We start from the raw sequence: 25,617 nt of genomic DNA, 5'->3' as shown, positions 1-25,617 counted from the left end.
ATCAATGGTCGACGACCCCCCAATAAAACACTCGAGCAGAGTTCGACTTTTTCAGTAACCCTAACACACCCCATTTTTATTTACCTTTGCCATGGGATGTGAGTATCACTGGCAAGACCAGCATTTATTACCCATCCCTAATTGCCCTTGACTGAACGTCTTGCTGGGTCATTTCAGAGGGCAGTTAAGAATCCTCCCATGTTGCGTTCGGGCTGGGGTGGGCATTTTATTTGTGGGTCTCGGAGACTGGGACGCCATTTGAAAGTGCCGTCCTGATCTCTCGCTACAACGGACAGTTCTGGCGAGCAGAGCTCCCCGCTGTGAAAACCGGGGCTATGTGCGACCTCGGCCGTGCGTTCCCCATTCAGCCCCCTTATTCAACACGTGTAGCGTTGAATAGCGAGTGCCGGGAAACAGGCGGCTAAACGCACTCGCTCGGAGACTTTGATCCCTTCTAGGAAGTTCGTGCCCTATCCCTCAATATTGATACCCAGTTAATACCAGTTGTAATATTTGCTGTTTATTGTGTACGTTAAAGATTAATTAGTCTAATCATTAGGTAAAGATAATTGCTTCAAGAGGTTATTATGATATGGTTAATGCCAGAGAAACTGGAGGCCACAAAGTCTGAACATGCCATTAAAGTTCAAGAAAGTTGGACACATTCCTCCTCTCCTTCCTGCACCTTTCCTCGCCTACTATCTGGCTTCTCTTTCCTGCTCACTCACTCTCTTTAACCACATTCTCTCTCTCTCTGTCACTCTCACAGGTGTTATTTTTCCTCTCATTCTCCATGTACACTGCAGCTTGTGTGTGTGTGTGTGTGTGTGTGCCTGACTTTCTCTCTCTCTCTCTGCTTATTGAGGGAGTGAGTGGTGAGTTGCTGAGAGGGATGGCGTCTCGCTGTTTCCAGCTCCTCTCTATCGAGCACCGACACCGAGTTCGGAGTATGAGCTGGAAATATTGCTGCCGGCCAGCACCCAAAGGGTTAAACTGATTTAGGTAGCAGTGATAAGAGTGACGGATGCTGTTTTTGTGTGCAGGAGATGATCTGTTTTGCCCTCACCTCCCTCCAGGCTGCAGAGCGGAACAGCTGTTCTGGGAAAGCTCAGCTCTGCGCCAGTGTCATTGCGCCTGTCCTTGTTCTGCCCCAGCCTGGTGACTCACCGCTATTACGTTTCCCGTATGATTGCAGTCTGGCACCATTCTTCCACTCTGCTCCGATCTGTCTTTTCATCTCTCCTCCCTCACTGCTGGTCTGCAGGTGCTCTGATTGTCATTTACTCGGCACAAATTAGGATTTACACACGCAAGCCCGACTGATTTATTTACTCCACATGAACTGCATCCCACTCTAATTACCTCCTCCCATCCTGCCCCCCGTATCTCTCAGAATCTCCAAATTGTTACCGGACAGGCGGAGGCTGCTCGGCTCATTCTGCCTATGCCAGTGTTCTTCAAACTTTTTTTCCGGGGACCCATTTTTACCAGCCGGCCGACCTTCGCGACCCACGCCGGCCGACCTTCGCGACCCACGCCGGCCGACCTTCGCGACCCACGCCGGCCGACCTTCGCAACCCACGCCGGCCGACCTTCGCAACCCACGCCGGCCGACCTGAGCGACCCACCATTTTCTCTTACCTTGTTTGCTGCTGACAAAAATGGAGGAAATGGTTTTGGGTCCCTTTGGCCCTCGTACACGCTCCTCCAATGGAACCTGGTGGACGAAGGTGAAGCTTTCCGGTGTCGGAAAATATGGAGTCTCCATCTGTCCAAAGTTCTGCATTTTTTTTCCTGTAAAATTTTATCAAATAAAACCCCCCTGAACTTGTAAAAAAAAAGAATAAAATAAATGAAAAAAAAAAAAATTAAATGAATAAAATAAATGAATAAACCCCCCCCCCCCCGAACTTGTAAAACAAAAAGCTGCGACCGTTTAAAAAAACATAGCGGCCGCACTGCGCATGCGCGCCGATGATCGGGCGTGAATGCGCAATGTGACCGAATTTCTTTACGTGTTCGCGGCCATTTAAAGGCCGCTTGCAGTCGGCGTTATTAAAAGCTGGCTGCTGCGTGGGGATTTGCGCGATCGGGAGCGCTGTGAAGGACGGCTCCGCGATGTAGCCACCTAAATTGGCCAGCTCCCGATTTAAAATGGCGAACGGCAAAGGCTGATGGGGAAAGTCGGCCAACATAGACAGAAACCAGCGGCTGCAGGTTTGCTGTGTATTTACCTCTGCAAAGGCCAGACAACATCGATACCAGCGGACCGTCAGCATAACAATATAGCAGCCATCTGCATACAGATGAGCAATCCCCGGGAACAATAAGTAACATTTTGGACACACAAAGCAAAGCCAGACTCCCCGGCGCCAGCAGGAGCCAACACAAAGGAGGTGAACGACCACCTCAAGACCACCCATCGATCAGGGAACTGCTCCAGTATTGGAGAAAATCGAACCAAGCGATTGGGACAAAGTCCAATCACTTGGGACCAGGTACAGGGTCCGCCCCGAAAGGCGAGAAGCCCCTGGGGACTATAAGAGTTAAGCCCCAAGTTCAAATCGCTCTCTCTTCACCTCTGCGTCCTGCCCGGGTCACCCAGCAACACGAACCAACCTTGACCGTGACCGGTGCAGTGACTCCCGACAGAAGTAAGTCTTAATTCAACCCTCGCTACGAGATAGGCGCTCCTAGCTACCAATCCATACCAACTTCGAATCCCGCAGACTCAGAACCCGAACGAAAGGCCATTTGTTCCCCTGACCTGGTGGGCCAGTCCGAAGTTAAGTATAGGCCTGTTAGTTGTAGAAGTAGCTTAGACGTAGAATTTGTGCATGAGTAGCGATTATTGTGTATAATAAATGTGCTTTGATTTAAATCTTACTAATCGGTGTATTGGGTTATTGATCATTACTTGGACTTGAACCTCGTGGCGGTATCATAAAGATACCTGGCGACTCGAGAGCAAAGGTAATAAAACAGCAATTGAACCAAGGGGAAAATAAGCAACAGCGACCCACCCGCGGGTCGCGCCCCCGTGTTTGAAGAACACTGGTCGATGCTCTCCAAAGGAACAATGCCGTTCCCCCACCACCTCGCAGGAATTCTGTACGTTCTTCCTTTTCAGATAATAATGCAATTCACTTTTGAAAGCCTCGATTGAACCTGCCTCCACTACACGCTCAAGCAGCGCATTCTAGACCCTAACCACTCGCAGCACAGAAGAAAATGTTTCCCATTAGATCTGTGTCTGCTCAGTCTTGCTCTCTCTATTCCCTTCTCTCCTCTGCAAACATCACATCTCATGCATCCATCAGTCCCCACATTTGAACAGTGACTGAATTTCCAATAATAATTAATTGGCTGTAATGTGCTTTGCGATGTCTTGTGACAGTGAAACGTGCTGTAGAAATGTGTCTCTTTTGAAGTCTGTGGCCTTAATTTTCCTGGCCCTGCGAAGACTGGGGATAGGGTGAGCCAGGTTATTCAAACTCCCATCACAATTCGGCCTCTGGGGCTCAGAGAGGACAGTCAGCAGCCATCTCCAACAAGGCAGCAACCAGCCTTCTCCAACAAGGCAGCAACCAATTATGACACTTACGGACAAAATTAGGGGTATTTTCAGATGGAGAAAGAATCTTCCTTCCATGGCACCCCCTGGTCACCTCCACTCGGCTGTGTGTACAGCCCACGGGTTCTTGTACAGAGTGCCTCCTGGTGGTAGTCCAGAGCTCCATCAACATGTCCTTTGAATCCTCTTCCCCACAGAGACATGAGGGTCCCAATCGTGGCCGCAGCTTCCCTCTCCACAATCATGTCCTGGCTGCTGTGGCCACAGGATTTTATCATTCTTCAGAGGAGTCTCCATATTGAGGTCTACCACCTACATCAGCAGTGCCTACCACCTCTGGTGGGGCTGTCACCCTCCCACAGCCTGGGGCGCTCTGGATTAACCCCCGGACTTGTGCAGCCTGCCTGCCAAGTCTCATTGGACCAGGCTCCCAGAGGTGCTTATTGATACGACGCCTTGTGCCTGCCCCACTTCACCTGGGGTCGATCTACCCGGCTCGCAATGCCTCGCGAGATCTACCGCAATCTTGTGAGACGTTGCGATGTAAATCCTGCCCATTGTGGGCGGGATCACCTTTTTTCAAATCTGCATATTAGAGCGAGACAGCTAGCCTCACTTTAATGTGCAGTTTGCCGAGGTACCCAAGGCGTTGGGATCTAACTCCTTCACCTTGGAGCGCTCCGAAAGCTAGTGACATCGAAACAAACCTGTTGGACTTTAACCTGGTGTTGTAAGACTTCGTACTGTGCTCACCCCAGTCCAACGCCGGCATCTCCACATCATCTTCACCTTGGAGACCTTGAGGGAGTGCCGTTCAGTGCTGGTCTCCACAAACGGGGACCAGATGGAACGGCACTCCTGGGAGTCTCCCAGTGAACCGGAGATCCCAAGGTGCATGCCCTTGGGGCACGGTGGTACCCTGGCACTACCAGTCTGGCACTCTGACAGTGCCACCTGGGTGTCAACTTGGCACTTTCAGCTGGCAGGGGCACTCTCGGGGTACCAGGTTGGCACTGCCATGGTGCCGAGGTGGCATTTTTCACATGTCCGTGATTGGACCAGGGGGGTGTCCTGCGCATGTGGGAGAGGTCTGAGGGGACCCCCTCATAGTGAGTGGGTGCGGGTGGGTTGGGGGGGTCATTGGGTCTAGAGATCAGGACGCCATTTAAAAATGGAATCGAACCTGGGTCCCTGGTGCTATGAGGTAGTAATTCTAACCACTGTGCTGCCTGTGATTAGAGATTCCAGAACAATCCTGGAGCTGTTGGCAACAATGTCTGTCTAATATTGTCCCGATATGGTTAAATTGTTTTGCACCCTGCACAGCTTAAACAGAGAAGCTTGAGGGTGGCCTGTGCGATGCATTCTGGGTGGCTGTCCATCCACACAATTTCCCAACTTCGCGGGCGCCCTGGTTGCCAACTCTGCCTCCTCGATTGCAGGCAAGCAGGAATTGCATCCATCAGGACAGGGCCGGGGCTCCACCAGAAGCTTGGTTTTTAACAAGCTGGACAGTGATTTCCGGAAGCTGGTGATGGATTGAAGGATCTGTTTAGACTTGTTGGGCGGGATTCTCTCCGCCCACGCCGAGCCGGAGAATTGCCGGGCTGGAAGCGAATCATAGAATTTTTACAGTGCAGAAGGAGGCCATTCGGCCCATCGGGTCTGCACCGACTCTTTGAAAGAGCACCCTACCCAAGCCCACACCTCCACCCTATCCCCATAACCCGACCCAACACTAAGGGCAATTTTAGACACTAAGGGCAATTTATCACGGCCAGTCCACCTAACCTGCACATCTTTGGACTGTGGGAAGAAACCGGAGCACCCGGAGGAAACACACGCAGACACGGGGAGAACGTGCAGACTCCGCACAGACAGTGACCCAGCCGGGAATCGAACCTGGGACCCTGGAGCTGTGAAGCCACAGTGCTAACCACTATGCTACCGTGCTGCCCATCTGAGAATCGCGCGACTCCGGTCTGGCGATTCTCCGGTGAGCGGTGAATAGGCGGCGGCAGGGTTGGCGCGCGCCGGTCGGGGGCCGCTCTACCCCGCCCCCCCCCCCCCCCCCCACCCCCTGGCGATTCTCCGCCCGGAAAGGGCCAAGTGGCCGCAAACAAAATCCGTGTCCCGCCGCCGCCGTCCACGTGTGGTCTTACCCGGCAGGACCTCGGCCTGCATCCTTTCGGGGGCGGCCTGTTTGGGGGGGGGTTCTGACCCCGGTGGGGATGGGGGGGTGGGGGGGGGGCTCCACTGTGGCCTGGCCCGCGATCGGGGCCTACCGATCGGTGGGCCGACCTCTCGGGCTGGGGGCCTCTTTTTGCTCCGTGCCGGCCACCGTAGCCCTACGCCATGTTGTGTTGGGGCCGGCGCGGAGAAGGGAGCCACCGCGTCATTCGCGCCGGTCGCAGCGAGCTTGCGCAGGCCCGCGGCGACCATTTGAGGCCGGCATCGGAGGCTGGAGCGGCGTGGGTCGCTCCAGTGTCGTGCTGGCCCCCTGTAGGGCTCGCACTAGGTGCTCCTGGGGGCCTTGTTGATGCCGTGATGGCGTTTACGACGGCGTCAACACTTAGCCTTAGGATCAGAGAACCCCGCCCATTGTGTTGGAGAGGTTAATCCAGGCAGTCCCTGGATTTAACTTGCTAGCAAGTATGGAATGTGAATGATCAAAAATACATGGTCCATCAGTCTGATTTTGCACGCCTCCAGACACGAGTGTGGGAGTGTTAGAAGTCGGGAGCAGGTCAAAATGAGTCATCACTTGAATCCACAGTGAGTGGCATAAGTGCCGAGTGTGGTGGTGTAGCTGGACTAATCATCCAGAGGCACTCAATTTAAAACCCAGCAGGCAGTGTGAGAATCTCAATCTGGAAATTAAAAAGCTGGTACAGTATCAGTGAAAGTAACTGAGATTGACAGCTCTTTGTTTAGTGAGGGTATTGGGGAATGCGCAGTGCAGGTAGGTAAATGGGCACAGTAACAGGTGGGTGTGTGAGCAAGGTGCTGGGTGGGTGAGATGTGACATGCCTGTGTGTCTGAGATTTGCATTCCTTCCTGCTGCTCGGTGCTGTACAGCAGGTTAGTAAATTAGTCCCACTTCAACCTGACCCTGGCATTTGGCCAAAGCAGTGCTTGTAAACTTCACCCTTGAATTAAGTTGTCCAAATGGTAGACATGGAGAAGTCGAAATAACACAAAACCCCTGGCCTTGCTTCTTTGGTACATCGATCAGCAAATTTGTATTTTACTAGCTCCCCGACCACCAAATGCCCTCATTCTGGAAGTTACGCCTGGCTAATTAAAGGATTACTTTAATTGGGTCTCTGAAGGCGACAAGACTCATACGATTTGAAAGCTCACGGTTCAAGTCCCACTCCAGAAAGTCATGTAAAAGCTTGTTTGGTGACATGAGGAAGACGGAGGCCTCAGTTTGATGGCTGATCTGAGTGGTGGTATCACCAACAGTGTAGCACTGAACAAAGAAATGTACAGCACAGGAACAGGCCCATCGGCCCTCCAAGCCTGTGCCGACCATACTGCCCGACTAAACTAAAACCGTGCAAGGGGCAAGGTTTAGAGGAGATGTACGAGGTAAGTTTTTTACACAGTGGGTAGTGGGTGCCTGGAACTTGCTACCGGAGGAGGTGGTGGAAGCAGCGACGATAGTGACGTTTAAGGGGCATCTTGACAAATACATGAATAGGATGGGAATAGAGGGATACGGACCCAGGAAGTGTAGAAGATTGTAGTTTAGTCGGGCAGCATGGTTGGCGCGGGCTTGGAGGGCCGAAGGGCCTGTTCCTGTGCTGTACGTTTCTTTGTTCTTTGTCTGCACTTACGGAGTCCGTATCCTTCCATTCCCCCCTATTCTAGATATATTTGTCTAGATGCCCCTTAAATGCCGCTATCGTACCTGCTCCCACCACCACCCCAGGCAGCACGTTCCATATATTTACCATCCTCTGTGTAAAACAACTTCCCTCGCACATCTGTTCTAAACTTTTCCCCACGCAGTTTAAATCTATGTCCCCTAGTACTTGACTCTCCGACCCTAGGAAAGAGCATCTGACTATCCACTTATAATCCTGTAGACCTCTATCAGGCCGCCTCTCAACCTCCATTGTTCCAGTGAGAACAGACCGAGTTTATCTAACCTCTCCTCATAGCTAATGCTCTCCATATCAGGCAACTCATGGCTGATCAGTATCTTTATTCACCGTCCTTGGCTCCATATCCCTGTCTGCTGGCAAAACTCTATTGATCATAGGTTTAAAATGATTAATCAAACTAACATGTGTTACCCTCTGTGTAAAAGGTTTCATACTTCTGTCACTGTGTGTGAAAATGTGCGTTTCTTCAATGCAGATGGATAAGTTCCGAATGCTTCTGTTCTCGGGAGAGGAAGATTCTGAGAAGCAGCCAATGGTGGATAATTTTCGGCCTCCTCAACCCCTCAAAGGGAGAACAGTCCTTGCGTCCTTCAAATTGTAGCTTTAACCCACCTTGCACCAGCTCCTGATCAAAACTGAAGACAACATGCCCGCAGGGGACAGAACAGAGCCATGTGGGAATGAGAGAGACCAAATGGAAGACTGGCCATCTCATCCCTACATCTCATTACATTGGCACCCAACCAAATCCCGCCTCGCCCACCCTCGAGTATAAAGTCTCCACCGTCTCTGGCTGTGGCATCAGATTGTAATCCTATTGTGTCCACCTCCCCCACTGCCCTCTGCAGTAAATGTATTTGTGGATATTCCATCTCGAGTGTGAATTCTCAGTTGCAGCTGCTTTAGGATTAACATTGAAACCTGGGATTAGTTTTGCCCACACCCCCCACACATATACAGACACGCACTCCAACACTGATTACCTTCTAATTGTATGAACCATTTTCCCCTTTCTGTCCAGGGTAATCGAGTCCCGGATGAGATTTTCAATGTGGTGGTGATTCTCTGGCTAAAGCTATGCAGTCAGCCGCCATTTCCAATAGGGTCAGGTGCCCTGTGTCAATCGATTGTTAATACCATGAAAGCAAGGGTGGTCATTTACTCTTGGGATGGTACATGTTGCTGGTATTCATTGAAATTGATATCCAATCAAGGGCATGGACACCTCGAGGTAAAGTGTCTTACTGTGTGAGAGTTGCAGGTTGAATCAAGTCTTGTCTTCAGACTGTTGTAACCCAGATTGGGGCTATTTACATTGCACTTCAACTTCTATCCACTCTTAAAATACTTCCTGCAGAACCAGTGAAAGAAAACGGAAAAGGGACTCATTAGAGCAGGTCCCACCCGCTATGTTAATTCAATGTTATTACAATTATATAGCTGTTCCTTGAAGCTTTCCCCTGCCTGGTTGCTGCTCTGTAACTACAAAAGCTAAAATACATATATATTTTTATTACGAGCTTCTATCTCACCGAGGTGGTCTCGGGCCAATGCACAACCAACAGCCTGCTTCGAAAACTCTGCTCACGTTTCGACACACATGACAAATTTCGCCATAGCATCCGAGACAATCCACAGCATTCTAAAAAAGGTAAAAAAAGAAAGAAATATTTTTATTACGGGTTTCTATCTCACCAAGATGGTTTCAGGCCAATCCACAACCAGCCTGCTCTGAAAACTCTGCGCACGTTTTGACACCGTGACAAATTTCACCATGCATCTGAGACAAATTACATTCTTTTTAAAAAGTCAATTTGCCATATGTCCCAATGTTAACAGATCCTTTAAAATATTCCAGGATCCAGGTCTAGCTCCACATCTATGCCAAAAATGAATCAGTTCACGTGGGTTTTGCCCCCACAACCCAAAGATGTGCAGGGTAGGCGGATTGGCCACGCTAAATTACCCCTTAATTGGAAAAAATGAATTGGGTACTCTATATTTAAAAAAAAAAAAATCTATTCATTATTTTCTGGGATATATTGTTTACAGATAGACAACCAAACTAATAAATAAGAGGGAAAACATTACCCCTACCCACCAGAGAATGTGTGTACAAATTCTACCAGGGGGCGCTTTAGAGTTCAAATCAGATGAATGGATTTGTGAAATACAAACTCTGTTCTCTGTTACAGTAGGTGGGTCATTAATGTCCTTTAGAGAAGGAAATCTGCCTTCCTAAGGTAACCAGGGCCTATTCTCTGTGATTCCAGATTCACACCAATGTTGCAGACTCTTAACTTGTCTCTGGAATGTTGTCAAAATTGTTAGATACGCGACAGCAATGGTTCAAAGTGAAGGTGCTGCAAACTGGGCTGGGCATCACACGTCCCTGATGTGTGAACGGGGCAACATAGACTGTAGATATCCATCTCCGGCTTACTCTACACTGCCGGATTGTGCACCTGGGTAAAACTCTTGCTCCTTCATTTCCAAGAGCAAATATCATCCCTCCCTTCCAAGAGCAAATATCATCCCTCCCTCTTCCTCTACCCCCAAACAAACAATGACACTGGATGAATGTTAGTTCACACCAGAAAGTAATCGGGGCACAAACTATGTGTGACTATCCTCTGGGCCTGCCCATGCACCTCACGGCCGAACATTGGCCTGTAGCTGTATCACTTGTTAGGCATCATTGGCTGTCCAAATCATTGCTCGTCAAGGTCAATGCATTGTTTGCTTGCCCAGATGAGTGCAGCTCAAGATGTTTGACTGCATGCAGATCAATGCAGCCTGGCTCGTCAACCCGTTAAACACTCCCTCCACCGCTAATGCACAGCAGCAGCCGTGTGTACCATCAATAAGACACACCAGCAATTCATCAAGGTTCCTTTGACAGCACCTTCCAATCCCACAACCTCTACCACTCAGAAGGACAAGGGCATCAGATACATGGGAATTCCACCTCCTGCAAGTTCCTCTCCAAGCCACGCACCATACTGAATTGGAAATATATTGGCCGTTCCTTCGCTGTCGCTGGGTCAAAATTCTGGAGCTCCCTCCCTAACAGCACAGTCGGTGTACCTACACTTAGGGACTGCAGCTGTTCAAGAAGGCAGCTCACCACCACCTTCTGAAGGGCAATTAGGGATGGACAATAAATGTTGGCCTACATCCCGTAAATTAATTTTAAAAATTGATGTCTTATATACGGACCAGAGTATACAGTGGTTAGAATGAATGAGTTTAATGTTTATTCCACAGCCTGTCGAATCTTCCGGGACTCAGGACCTGTTCTCAGTATTGAGTCATTTTGAAATGGCCAATTGTGCGATTCTCTTTTTAATCAATCCGTTTCCATGTCTGTATTTATTAGATTGACCAGTTCAATAATAAAGTTATTCAGATGAATTGTTGTTGTATTTTGTCTTGTTAAAACAATGCGAGAAAGAAAGAAATACAAAGATTATTAGAAATAAATACAAGTATTATTTTCAATCCTGACCTATTTACACAGTTACCCGGGAAAGATAAAGCCACTCTGTGACCTCTTCAAATGACGATCAGTTTGTCCTTCGATGGGTTTCTTATTTCATTACCTCTCCGTATACCTGCTCAGCACTGCCTCCTCATTCTTTTGTAACCCAGGAACTCGCAATAGGACTTGACCTCAGCACAAGGTGACACAATCAGAGTCTCACCTCGGAGCCAGGTCCCTCTCCAGAGACTTGGACACAAAGGCCAGGCTGACACTCCAGTGCAGTACTAAGGGAGTGCTGCTCCGTCAGAGACCTGGGGCTGGATTCTCCGCACCCCGAGGCTGAAATCGCGTCCAGCACCGGGGCGGAGAATGCACTTCCACACATGGAATTGGGACCGGCGCGGTTCCTCGATTCTCTGGGCCCCGCGTATCCCCTACCTGCGGCCATTGCTAGCGGCCCGCCCCGCCATTCTCCGCCCCGACCAACCAACGGAAGTCCCGATGGCATGGGTCTAATGTGGTTCTGCCGTTCAAAATACTCGCGTGGCGGCTGCCGACTCAGTCCGCAACTGTCATGGTCGGGGGTGGGCCGATCGGCGGGCGGGGGGGGGCCTCATATGGGACTGGGCTATTTTTGGACAGGCGGTCAGGCGTGCAGGCGGTCAGGGTGAGGCGTGCAGGCGGTCAGGGTGAGGCGCGCCGGCGGTCAGGAGCACTATTTAGGAGGTCCAGCTCCATGGTCTAAGTGCGGCCTTTGACCCGGAAGTGCGGGGGCCCATATCAGCAGCTGGAGCTGCGAGCTCTACGACAGCTGCCTGCTAGCTCCCTGCAAGACGGTGAATCTGTGGCCCTTTGACACCTGTTTTCCTGGCGTAAAGAAACACAATCTGACGGCGTGGGGAGATTGTCCCAAGAACGAGGAATTCAGCTCCTTGTCTCCCTGTTGAGACAGCGATTAAACCGCAGTCCCATGTGTATAAAATAAGTTGTTCGAAGAAGAGGATATCCTGACTGAATATTGATCCTCGACCAACATCGCTGGACCAGATTATCTGGTGATTTATCACCTTGCTGTTTGTTGAATCTTGTTGTGCATAAATGTGATGTGTCGTCGAGAGCAATGTGCCGAATTTCTTGCCACAGTGATTAGGTATCAGAAGCGCTGTGGGATGGCATGAGATCATGCAAATTGGTAAACGATTGCAGATCAAAAATACTTGCAATATAACCTGTAACTTCCAGGGGAATTGGCAATTGAGCTGGATCCCCTCGTACTTACTTCCCTGGAAATCCAGCTGCTCCTCGCTCTCCTGACTTTCGTAATCTGATCTGGGTAACACAGTAGGCTCCTGCGGCCTGCAATCGAGGGCAGCTCAGTTGAAGGTAAGTAAACCATGCTCCGTTTTTCACATCACGCGCTGTTGTAAAGCGGCTAAGTTCAAAGGTCGAGCCACTTTGCCGGGGAGAAGGTTAGTGTACGGTGTAAGTGGGTTGGATTTGTGGAGATTGAGGGGGAGTGATGGGGAGGTTGGGAAAGGTCTGTGGGAGTCGGGGATCGGTGAGCCTGGTTTGGGAGGGGTGGTAATCGTATTGGGCTGGAGTGGACCTGGCCTGAGTCGAGAGCGGGGAGGTGAATGGAGGAACGGTCAGGTTGGATTGGGGGGGGGGGGGGGGGGTGTAGTAGGGGTACTGGGGAGAATCCTATGGGGGATCATAGGAGGGCAACAGATGATGCAATTTGAGTTCAATGCAAATCTGGAATAAAAATTCTAATGGTGACCAGGAAACCATTGTCGATTGTTGTAAACACCCATCTGGTTCTCTAATGGGAAGGAAATCTTCCATCCTTCCCTGGTCTGGCCGACCTGTGACTCCAGACCCACAGCAATGTGGTTTAACTCTTAATGGCCCTCAGGGATGGCAATAAATGCTGGCACAGCCAGCCACGCCCTCGTCCCATAGACAAATTTAAAAAAAGTTGGGGGTTAGTGTGGGCTGTGGGGACAGCCCCCCTGGGTTGTGGGGACAGCCCCCCTGGGCTGTGGGGACTGCCCCCCTGGGCTGTGGGGACAGCCCCCCTGGGTTGTGGGGACAGCCCCCCTGGGTTGTGGGGACAGCCCCCCTGGGTTGTGGGGACAGCCCCCCTGGGTTGTGGGGACAGCCCCCCTGGGCTGTGTGTCCTGTGGATGGGGGGAGCCAGGGAGGGTCAGTGCTTTAGTAACCCAGAAGCTTGAAGTGATTTTAATTCTTCTCACATTTTCCGTGTCACTATTGATGTGTGACAGTCAAACCATCTGAAGTTTGCGATTTGAGTTGTATTATCGGATGGCCCCCAGTGCAGGGCAATTGCCCAGAGGAATTTTCCACACCCCAGGGAACGGTCATGCAATCCTTACCTGGGAACATCTTTTGGGGGCAGTGGGGGGGGAGAGCGGGAGTTGGGGGAGGCCGTAGAGGCACAAGTGTTCCCCAGCCCATCTTCCTGGGCGACACTAAAACGCCCCATGTTCACAGTGGGCTGTTAGCGGTGTGCGCAGCTGCAAGGCTGCCTTGCCGTGTTCCATTCCCGTCCACCCCGACCCCACAGGCCCCCCCCCCCCCTCCCCCCGCCCTTAGCTACTCCCACAGGCCAGCGGCACAACTGTCCACACACTATGGCCATGTTGGACACTTTCCGTAACCTCCCTCTCTCTCCCTCAGCAGCCACCGCAACGGTTTCACGATTTTGGTGAACCGCGCTGTCGGGAACTCGGCCCATCCGAGGGAGAGTATCGCGGAGGCCCCGGAGAATACCGGGTCGGGCCCCATAATGATATGCGAACGGTGTTTACTGTACGTGCGTTATGGACTGCACTGACGCCGCTGTCACGGTGACGGAGAATAGCGATTTGGTGGCCAATTGGCGTCATTTTAGAGTCGGAACCTATCCTCCGCACAATCGCATTGTGCGATTTCGGCATCAGCCAATGGAGAACCCCGCCCAGGGTCTTCAGGCAAGATAGGGAAGGAGGGAAAAGAGGAGGGGGTGTCGCAATTTTAATCAGGAAGTCAATTCCAGCAGAAAGGAGGGACAACATCTTAGAACGCTCTTCATATGAAGCCATATGGGTCGAATGTAAAAGACAAAAAGGAGCAATCATATTGTTGAGCGTGTTCTCTAGGCCACCTTACAGTCCAAGAGAAATAGAAGAGCAGATATGTAGGCAAATTTCAGAGAAGCGTAAAAGTAATAGGGTCCTGATAGTGGGGACTTCAACTTCCATAATCATTAATTAGGGTAGTCATAGTGCAAAAGGTTTAAGAGGGAGTGAACTTCTTAAAATGCATCCAGGAGTACTTGTCAAGCCAGTATGTAGAGGGTCCTACAAGAGAGTGGGGTGGTCCTGGACTTAATTTTAGGTAAGAAAGCCGGGCAAGTGGTTGAAATATCAATGGGGGAGCATTTTGCAGACAGCGATCATAACTCTGTTAGATTCAAGATTGTTTTGGAAAAGGACAAGGATGGGCCTGAGATCAAAGTTCTAAATGGTGGGAAGGCCAATTTTATTAAGATCAGATACGATCTGGCCAGAGTGGACGGGGGCCTGACACTTTTAGGTAAATCTGTGACAGAACAGTGAAACACATTCAAGAAGCAAATAGGGAGAGTGCAGGGTCAACATAGAATTTCTCATAGAATTTACAGTGCAGAAGGAGGCCATTCAGCCCATCGAGTCTGCCCCAGCTCTTGGAAAGAGCACCCTACCCAAGCCCACACCCCCACCCTATTCCCATAACCCAGTAACCCCACCCAACACTAAAGGCAATTTTGGACTAAGGGCAATTTAGCATGGCCAATCCACCAAACCCGCACATCTTTGGACTGTGGGAGGAAACCGGAGCACCCGGAGGAAACCCACGCAGACACTGGGAGAACGTGCAGACTCCGCACAGACAGTGACCCAAGCCGGGATTCGAACCTGGGACCCTGGAGCTGTGAAGCAATTGTGCTAACCACTATGCTACCGTACTGCTCCAAATAAGAAAAAGGGCGGGACCAACAAATCCAGTGAACCCTGGATATCGAGGGATATACAGCATTGGAGAAAAAGGGAGGCTTATGGCAGATATCGAGAGCTCAAAACAGCAGAAGACCGAGAGGAGTATAGAATGTGCAAGAGGGAACTTAAAAAGGAAATTAGGAGAGTAAAAAGGGACATGAAACGATACTGGCAGGTAAAATAAAGGAAAGTACTAAATTGTTTTACAAGTACATTAAGGGTAAAAGGATAACTAGAGAAAGAGTAGGGCCCATTAAGGACCACAGTTGGTAATTTGCGTGTGGAGCCGGAGGATGTAGGTAAGGCTCTAAATGAATACTTTGTGTCAGTGTTCACTAGAGAGAGGGACAGTGTGGATATAGAAATCAGGGAGAAGGGCTGTGATAAAATTAAAGACCTTAACATAGACAGAGAGGAGGTTCTGAGTGGTCTGGCAGGCTTAAAAATAGATAAATCTCCAGGGCCAAATGAAATGTATCCCAGGCTGTTATGTGAGGCAAGGAAGGAAATAGCAGGGGTGCTGACAATAATTTTCAATTCCTCTCTGGCCACAGGAGAGGTGCCGGGGGACTGGAGGATAGTCAATGTGGTTCCATTATTCAAGAAGGGAGGAAGGGATAAAGCAGGAAACATCAGGCCAGTCAGTCTAACCTCAGTGGTGGGAAAACTATTGGAAGCAATTCTGAGAGACAGAATTCATCTGCATTTTGAGAGGCAGGGATTAATCAAGAACAGTCAGCATGGTTTTGTTAAGAGGAGGTCATGTGGAGGTCATGCCTGATCAACTTGACTGAATTTTTCGAAGAGGTGACCATTTGTGTAGATAAGGGAAATGCATTTGATGTAGTCTACTTGGACTTCAGCAAGGTTTTTGATAAGGTCCCACATGGGAGACTGACAGCGAAGGTAAGAGCCCATGGGACCCAAGGAAATTTGGCAAATTGGATCCAGAATTGGCTGAGTGGCAGGAAGCAGAGGTTATGGGTGAGGGGTGTTTTTCTGACTGGAAGCCTGTGTCCAGTGGGGTCCCGCAGGGGGCAGTGTTGGGGCCCTTGCTGTTTGTGGTTTGCAGTTGATACAAAAATTGGTGGGGTGGTAAATAGTGAGGAGGATAGCCTTCGATGACAGGAGGATATCGACGGGCTGGTCAGATGGGCTGATCAGTGGCAAATGGAATTTAATCGGGATAAATGTGAGGTGATGCCTTTGGGCAGGAGAATCAAGGCAAGGGAATACATGATAAACGGCAGGACCCTGGGAAACCGAGGATCAGAGGGACCTTGGTGTGCATGGACACCCGTCCCTTAAGGTAGCAGAGCAGGTGGATACAGTGGTTAAGAAGGCATATGGTATACTTGCCTTTATTAGCCGAGGCAGGGAGTTTAAGAGCAGGGAGGTTATGCTGGAACTGTATAAAACATTGGTTAGGCCACAGCTAGAGTATTGTGTGCCGTTCTGGAATCCACATTCTCGGAGGGATGTGATAGCCACTGGAAAGGTGCAGAGCAGATTCACCAGGATGCTGCCTGGGCTGGAGAGTGTTAGTTGTGAAGAGAGATTGGATAGACTGGGGTTGTTTTCCTTGGAGCAGAGGAGACTGAGGGGGGGTGGGTGGGCACCTGATAGTGATGCATAAAATTATGAGGGGCACAGATAGAGTATACAGGAAGAGACCTTTCCCCTTGGTGGAGGGATCAGTAACCAGGAGAATAGATTTAAGGCAAGGGGCAGGTGGTTTACAGGGGGTGTGAGGGAAAGATTTTTCAACCAGAGGGTGGTGGGACTGTGGAACCCACTGCCTGAAAGGGTTGTGGAGGCAGAGACCCTCAGGACATTTAGGAAATAGCACTTACGATGCCAATACATACAAGGCTATGGCTGTTTTTGACTGGCGCAGACGTGATGGGCCGAGGTGCCTTTACTGTGCTGTAAACCTCTCTGACTTCAGTAGGAAGTGACGCTTTAGTGAAAGACCTTGAGTGTTTAGAATTACTCACTTTCCTGTGCTTGCGTCAATGGCTTTTAAAAATAACTGATCCACGCCGGATGTGGAAGCTCAGCAGCCAATTTTGTGACAAGTTTCGATCATATTTTCCCTATTTTTGCTTTTTACACTCTGATGATACAATCACAACAAAGGTGGAGCTGAGGAATGCGGTCAGCAGCTGGATGAGGGTTTGAGCTCTGGTGGTGAGTTACTGGTCAAAGCCAGTGCAGAATTAAACCCGGTGATCAGCAGGATTCCACGCTCATTACTCACCTCGGCAAAGTGACTACACTACTCCGATGACTAAGAACAAATAGCTCCCTGATCTAGGAGAAAGCTGACCTCAACTGGGAAAGAACAGAGAGACTAGGGAGAACATAAACACTGCTCCTATGCTTCATCGGATAGTGGCACTGGCTCAGCACCTCCATAGACGAGGCCACAGAATGGGTTTCAGCAACGTAATCGCAGTAAAGAAAGACGGCATGCTAAGGATCTGCACTGACCCAGTTTAACAAGGTGCGTCTCAGACCTCATCACTCCATGAAGTCAGTGGAACAGGTGACAGCAGGCATGCCCAATGCGAAGGTTTTCAGTATCTTGGCTTTGAAATGTGGGTTCTGCCAGATCCCGTCGGATGATCTAACGGCGGCACGGTGGCACAACGGTTAGCACTGTTGCTTCACAGCGCCAGGGCTCCATGTTCGATTCCCGGCTTGGGTCACTGTCTGTGCGGAGTCTGCACGTTCTCCCCGTGTCTGCGTGGGTTTCCTCCGGGTGCTCCGGTTTCCTCCCACAAGTCCCGAAAGACGTGCTGTTTGGTGAATTGGACATTCTGAATTCTCCCTCTGTGTACCCGAACAGGCGCCGGAATGTGGCGACTAGGGGCTTTTCACAGTAACTTCATTGCAGTGTTAATGTAAGCCTACTTTTGACAACAAAGATTATTATTATTAAAGATTATAATAAAAGAAGCAAAAAGCCAGGCACCAGCAGTCGGATCCAGTAAAGCCCATTTGCAGCTAACTCGCTATCTCACCTTCTCTGATAGTTGAGAACAGCCAAATCAGCGAAAAAGGGGATTGAATAAAGAAAGGCAACCAGTTAATTCTCTCTCACCCAGGGTATAACAATTTGGGGTCTCGCCTGGCTTAACAAATTTGTGGAAGCTTGCCTGGAGACAAGCCATAGCAATATCATCCCCATATATCCATCTGTGTAACCTACCTCTATGGGACTGCATACCATTACAGTATACTATTATTGTTCTTCACTCTCAGGATGGGGGCGTCGCTGGCAAGGTCAGCATTCACTACCCAATCCCTGATTGCCCTTCAGGAGATGGTGTTGAGCCACCTTCTCGAGTGATCTAATCGTGCAGGTGCCTCATGTCCAATTGGCCAGAATTCACAGAGGTGCAAAATACAAGGCAAAGTTCCCTCTCCCCCATTCCTCCCCTTTTCCCATTTTCCATTTGCCAAACCCGTCCTCGTGACATTTCTTTCTTCTTTTTATATAAATTTAGAGTACCCGGTTCATTTACCTTTCCAATTAAGGGGCAATTTAGCGAGTTTAATCCACCTACCCTGCACATCTTTGGGTTGTGGGGGCGAAACCCACGCAAACACGGGGAGACTGTGCAAACTCCACACGGACAGTGACCCAGAGCCGGGATCGAACCTGGGACCTCGGCGCCGTGAGGCAGCAGTGCTAACCCACCGTGCTGCCCCATTCTTGACATTTCTTTCACTGACGGGATGTGGGCGTGGCCGGCCACGCCAGCAATTATTGCCCGTCCCTAGTTGCCCTTCAGAAGGTGGGGGTGAGCTGCCTTCTTGAACCGCTGCAGTCCCTGAGGTGTAGGTACACCCACTGTGCTGTGAGGGAGGGATTTTCCAGGATTTTGACCCAGCGACAGTGAAGGAACGGCCAATATATTTCCAAGTCAGGATGGTGAGTGACTTGGAGGGAATCTCCAGATGGTGATACCCCCATGTGTCCGCTGCCCTTTCTAGGTGATGGTGGTCACGGTTTCGGAAGGTGCTGTTCTGAAAGCTCGCTGAGTTCCTGCAATGCATCTTGTGTATGGTACACACGGCTCCCACTGTATGTCGGTGCGGAAGGTTTAGACTTGATCCCAAAACTAAATCAGCTATTGTCACGCTGGAATCGGATTACTGATCACTGACCAAGCATTGAACCTGAAATTTTCCTGATGTGTTCTTAAAAAATCTTATCTACAAACCAGTTAACTAATATTTTACAACCATCATTACCTTGTGGTTATGCAGTTACAGCTCATTTGGAAGCCATAAACCGGTCAGCATGTTACGATGTTGGAATTTAACTCAGGTGTATATCTTCAGTGATTTATGATCCAGTAATGTCCAAATATTTCACTGAACTATTTTCTGAGAAAACAATGCACTTTCATCTGCTGCCTTATTTCAAGTAAATCATTGACTGAATGTTAAACTCTGACTGTTCTGAAACCCTGGTATCAATGTGTGTTAACCTTTGCACTGATAGAGGTGAATTACTTTTGGGGAACAGGAAATGATAAATGGCCCATTCGGCAGGTACAGCACGGGGTTAGATACAGAGTAAAGCTCCCTCTACACTGTCCCCATCAAACACTCCCAGGACAGGTACAGCACAGGGTTAGATACAGAGTAAAGCTCCCTCTACACTGTCCCCATCAAACACTCCCAGGACAGGTACAGCACAGGGTTAGATACAGAGTAAAGCTCCCTCTACACTGTCCCCATCAAACACTCCCAGGACAGGTACAGCACGGGGTTAGATACAGAGTAAAGCTCCCTCTACACTGTCCCCATCAAACACTCCCAGGACAGGTACAGCACGGGGTTAGATACAGAGTAAAGCTCCCTCTACACTGTCCCCATCAAACACTCCCAGGACAGGTACAGCACGGGGTTAGATACAGAGTAAAGCTCCCTCTACACTGTCCCCATCAAACACTCCCAGGACAGGTACAGCACGGGGTTAGATACAGAGTAAAGCTCCCTCTACACTGTCCCCATCAAACACTCCCAGGACAGGTACAGCACGGGGTTAGATACAGAGTAAAGCTCCCTCTACACTGTCCCCATCAAACACTCCCAGGACAGGTACAGCACAGGGTTAGATACAGAGTAAAGCTCCCTCTACACTGTCCCCATCAAACACGCCCAGGCCAGGTACTGCACAGGGTTAGATACAGAGTAAAGCTCCCTCTACACTGTCCCCATCAAACACTCTCAGGACAGGTACAGCACGGGGTTAGATACAGAGTAAAGCTCCCTCTGCACTGTCCCCATCAAACACTCCCAGGACAGGTACAGCACGGGGTTAGATACAGAGTAAGGCTCCCTCTGCACTGTCCCCGTCAAACACTCCCAGGACAGGTACAGCACGGGGTTAGATACAGAGTAAAGCTCCCTCTACACTGTCCCCATCAAACACTCCCAGGACAGGTACAGCACGGGGTTAGATACAGAGTAAAGCTCCCACTACACTGTCCCCATCAAACACTCCCAGTACAGGTACAGCACGGGGTTAGATACAGAGTAAAGCTCCCTCTACACTGCCCCCATCAAACACGGCGTTAGATACCCACTCTACCCTCTACACTATTAAAAATGTTCCTCATAGGGGATGAGGATTTGGATCTCTGGTAACTCACCCCCCTTGTTGGCCCTTTCCCTCTAATTATGGCTATCCTCTCCTGCGGGGACAAGTAGAGGTCATTGTGAGCCGCATGTTTGATGGACCTGGCGATCTGTAGCAGGTGGCATGTGTGGGTACCGCACCTGGACATAAAGGGGTTGTGTTGGTGGGTGCTACTGGGTTCTGAGGGACAAGCATGAAGATGAGATGTGGGGAGGGCGCATGGTGCAGCCAGTGTTTTTTGGGTAGGGGGGTGAAGGGGGGGGGGGGGGGAACTTGTGAATTTGAGGGGTGGGAGGCAGAACTGGTGCCAGGAGAGTGGTGATAACTTACCCTTGCAGCTTGGCGGGGGTCGTTGGCTTTTTTCCGACATTGGCCACTGTCCTCTTGGGCACGCTGCCCGCACTGACAGCGAGGATCAGGTCCCAAAGCGAGGATCAGGTCTGCGCTCTGCCATGTTTATGTGTAGTGTGGGAGTGAGTGATGAGAGTGTGTTTAAAAGCAGCTCTCCCTTGTTAGTGCCGAGACACTGAGACACGAGCCTGGCGAATCCGACTCCGGAAAAGCCAGTAATGGCGAGATGCTCGTGGAGCTCATTTCCGGCACTAAACGCTGTTAAATAAGGGCCGCGTTCTCACCAACGCAGCCATCGAGAGACACCCCACCAAACCCCCCAAAATCTCACTGAGAAAAGTTCCCATTAAATCGTACCCCTGGATCCCCCCACAAGCGTTAACGGGCCTCCAGGCTCAGTCATTCTCCCCTTCCTCGTGGGGCTAGAACACCGCCGGAGTGCTGGGCGTTCGAAAGCCGCCGTGCGACTGTAGCCGCGAAGGTTGCCGTCTCCGCGCCGGCCCCCCGGGCAATATGGCGGAGCCCTACAGGGGCCTAGCGCGGAGGGACATAGGACCCCCCCCCCCCCCCCCCCCGAGTAGCCCGATCGCGGGCCTGGCCACTGTGGAGGCCCCCCTCGGAGTCGGAATCCCCCGCCCCCGCACCAGGACGGACCCGCAGCCGGAACTCCGAGGTCTGCCGGGTAAGACCAAACGTAACCCAGTGGGACTTGGCGGGCTCTCGGCCCGTCGAGCGGGGAGAATCGCCAGGGGGGGCCGCTTTGAACGGCCCCCGACCGGCGCGGCGGTAACTGCGTGTGGGGGGGGTAACTGCGTGGGGCGACCGGAGAATCGGCGGCCCAGCATCGGAGCGGCGTGGCGCGATTCTCAAGCCCCCCCCCCCGGCGATTCTCCTAGCAGCTGCGGGACGGAGAATCCCGGCTCAGGTCTCTCTCTCTCTACCCTATCAATTTATTTCAAAATTATAAAAATGTGAATCAAATCATCCCTTAATCTTCTCCACTCCAAGAAATACAAGCCGAGTTCATGTATTGTCTCCTCAATCAAAACTCAACTGGCTCAACGTCCTTTAGGGAAGGAAACTTGCTAACCTTACCCAATCTGGACCTGCAGGTGATTCCAGTCCCACATAAACAGGATCGACTCTTAACTGCCCTTAAATTGGCCTCAGTTATTGTGGCAGTCACCACTGTTTGTATATATGACGTATATGAGAAGTAATACGGGAAGGCTCCTGTACTACAGGCACGTGGGTAGATCCCTGCCTGCTGGCTCCGCCCAGTAGGCGGAGTATAAATGTGTGTGCTCACCGAGCTGCAGCCATTTCGGCAGCAGCTGCGGGAGGCTCCACATCTCTGTGTAATAAACCTCGATTACTCTCTACTCTCGTCTCGCCGTAATTGATAGTGCATCAATTTACTAAGCAGAGATGTTACAGCGATGGACCTGCATCAAGCCAGATCGCCTGCAGCTGCACCCTGAAGCAGCCAACGCCTCGTCGGCCTTCGACCACTGGCTAGCTTGCTTTGAAGCCTACATCGGATCAGCGACAGAACCACCCTCAGAATAACAGAAACTCCAGATCCTGTACAAACGGTTGAGCTCCGATATTTTTCCCCTTTTCCGGGACACACCCAACTACGCTGAGGCCATGGCGCTTCTGAAAGAGAACTACACCCGGCCGATCAACAAACTCTACGCCAGGCACCTCCTGTCCACGCGGCAACAACGCCCCAGTGAGTCATTGGAAGATTTCTGGCGTGCCCAGCACGCCCTGGCGAGGAACTGCGATTGCCAGGCAGTTTCGGCCGTTGAACATTCCGAACTCCTAATCAGGGACGCTTTTGTTTCGGGCATAGGGTCGGCGTACATCCGCCAGCGCCTCTGAGAAGGGGGTACGCTCGACTTCGCGCCGATCAAGAAACTCGCAACCTCACTAACAGTAGCCTCCCGTACTGTACAAGCATACGCCCCCAACCGCACGGCGTCCCCCCACACTCCTGGACATCGTGGACCCCACTAACGACCGCCCCCAGCCAACCCCAAGCCTGCGCCGCGCGGCAGCCAGCCAACCCCGGGGGCCCAAGTGCTATTTCTGCGGGCAGACAAAGCACCCTCGGCAGCGCTACTCGGTGCGGAGCGCACTCTGCAAGGCCGGCGGGAAGGTCGACGAATACTCCAGATTCCCCTTCGCCATTCCATGCCCCGATATGACATCTGCCACAGTCATCAAGGCCCTCAATAGTATCTTCACTCTGTTCGGTTTCCCCGCTTACGTCCACAGCGACCGGGGACCCTCCTTTATGAGTGATGAATTGCATCAATTCCTGCTCATCAAGGGCATTGCCTCGAGCAGGTCGACCAGCTACACCCCCGGGGAAACAGGCAGGTGGAGAGGGAGAACGGGACGGTCTGGAAGGCCGTCCTACTGGCCCTGCGGTCTAAAAATCTCCCGGTCTCCCACTGGCAGGAAGTCCTCCCCGAAGCCCTCCACTCCATCCAATCGCTACTCTGCACTGCGACTAATGCAATGCCCCATGAACGCCTCCTTGCCTTCCCCAGGAAGTCCACCTCCGGGGTTTCGCTCCCAACGTGGCTGGCAGCTCTAGGATCCGTTCTCCTCCGCAACCACGCGCGGCTCCACAAGGCGGACCCGTTGGTCGAGAGGGTACAGCTACTGGGAGACAGTGCTGGGAGAGGTGGGTGCACAAAAGGTGTGGCAGGAGTGCCTTTAGACATGGAGTGCTGATTGGAACAGAGTGCATCTGAGTTTAGGTGAGTGACTGAGTTCGGGTGAGTGGCTGTGTTTTTTGTTGGTGTTCGGGTTTATCCTTGAGGTTATATAAAAAAATTTTTTTTAAAAATATTTTAATTAATTAACTAGTTGAATATGGCTGGACAGGTGATGTGCTGTTGCTGTATGATGATGGAACTGGTGGATCCCATTGAGACCGTCAGTGACCACATCTGCAGCAAGTGTTGGCTGCTCGAGGAACTTCGACTCAGAATTGATGAGCTGGAGACCGAGCTGCACACACTGCGGCACATCAGGGAGGGGGAACTTTACCTGGACGCTTTGTTTCAGGAGGCAGTCACACCCGGTAGAATAAGTACTGTTAATTCGGACAGTGGTCAGGAACAGAGTGGTGTGACTGCAAGGGAGGCAGGTCGGGGGATCCTGAGTTTAGGAGTTGAGGAGCCTCAGCCCTTGACCTTGTCCAACAGGTATGAGGTGCTTGCTCCCTGTGTGGATGAGGAAGAGGGCTGTAGGGAGGATGCATTGACTGACCACTGCACCGTGGTACAGGAAGCCATTCAAGAGGGGGGAGCAAAAAGACAAGTGGTAGTTGCAGGGGATTCTATAATTAGGGGGATTGATGGCATCCTTTGTAAGCCAGATCGAGAGTCCCGCATGGTATGTTGCCTGCCCGGTGCCAGGGTGAGGGACATCTCTGATCGGCTTGAAAGGATTTTGGAGAGGGAGGGGGAGGATCCAGTTGTTGTGGTCCATGTTGGGACTAACAACAGAGGTAAGACTAGGAAAGAGGACCTGTTTGGGGATTATCAAACACTAGGGACTAAATTAAAGAACAGGTCCTCCAGGGTTATAATCTCTGGATTACTACCCGAGCCACGTGCCAATTGGCATAGGGTTGAGAAAATTAGGGAAGTTAACACGTGGCTAAAGGAGTGGTGCGGGAAAGAGGGATTCCATTTCATGGGGCATTGGCATCAGTACTGGGGCAGGAGGGACCTGTACCGTTGGGACGGTCTTCACCTGAACCATTCTGGGACCAGTGTTCTAGTGAATAGGATAAATAGGTTGCTCACAAGGACTTTAAACTAGCAAGTTGGGGGGAAGGGAAGTGTAAAGCTATGGACAGTATAATGGTTAATGGAGATCAAGGCAGCAGGTTACGTGACAGGTTATTATGTAGAGATATGGGTTCAAAGACAAGGAAAATTAGGAGAAAGGGTAAGAGGAAAAATAAATTGCGAAAAGTTACTGATCAAGGTGTTAGGATTCATAACAAAGACATAAAAAACAGCATAAGTGTACTTTACCTGAATGCTCGTAGTATACAAAATAAGGTAAATGAGTTGATGGCGCAAATCATCGTGAATGACTATGATTTAGTGGCCATTACTGAAACACGGTTAAAAGATGGTCACGACTCTGATATCCAAGGGTATCAGACTATACGAAAGGATAGAATGGACGGTAAGGGCGGTGGTGTAGCTTTGTTGTTTAAGGATGGCATCCGAGCAATAGTAAGGGATGATATTGGTGCTATGGGGGACAAGGTTGAATCAATTTGGGTGGAAATCAGCAATAGTAAGGAGAAAAGGTCACTGATAGGAGTAGTCTATAGGCCACCAAATAGTAACAGGATGGTAGGGCAGGCAATAAGCAAAGAAATAACGGATGCATGTAGAAAAGGTACAGCGGTTATCATGGGAGATTTTAATCTGCATATCGATTGGTTTAACCAGGTTGGTAAAGGCAGCCTTGAGGAGGAGTTTATAGAATGTGCCCGGGATAATTTCCTGGAACAGTATGTAATGGAACCTACAAGGGAACAAGCGGTCCTAGATCTGGTCCTGTGTAATGAGGCA

The 25,617-nt window shown here is 50.6% G+C and overlaps 1 protein-coding gene and 1 long non-coding RNA gene across 5 annotated transcripts in view; both read left to right on the top strand.

Annotated features, from left to right (window-relative positions):
• Positions 1-10,881, top strand: part of ca7 (carbonic anhydrase VII) — a 43,515-nt gene extending 32,634 nt beyond the window's left edge. For all 4 annotated transcript variants that reach the window (XM_072517799.1, XM_072517798.1, XM_072517800.1 and 1 more), the window contains one exon: positions 7,943-10,881. In XM_072517799.1, the coding sequence (XP_072373900.1) occupies positions 7,943-8,068 (126 nt within the window). In that variant the 3' untranslated portion in view covers positions 8,069-10,881. The remainder of the gene's footprint in view (positions 1-7,942) is intronic.
• Positions 10,882-12,215: 1,334 nt separating this feature from the next.
• The window catches only part of LOC140430341 (uncharacterized), a 30,798-nt gene continuing 17,396 nt past the window's right edge, over positions 12,216-25,617 (top strand). Inside the window, exon 1 of the long non-coding RNA XR_011949384.1 lies at positions 12,216-12,334. This is a non-coding gene — a long non-coding RNA (uncharacterized lncRNA). The remainder of the gene's footprint in view (positions 12,335-25,617) is intronic.

Source organism: Scyliorhinus torazame, chromosome 10 (genome assembly GCF_047496885.1).
Source record: "Scyliorhinus torazame isolate Kashiwa2021f chromosome 10, sScyTor2.1, whole genome shotgun sequence".
NCBI lineage: Eukaryota > Metazoa > Chordata > Chondrichthyes > Carcharhiniformes > Scyliorhinidae > Scyliorhinus > Scyliorhinus torazame.
This window is presented reverse-complemented; position numbering and strand designations above follow the sequence as displayed.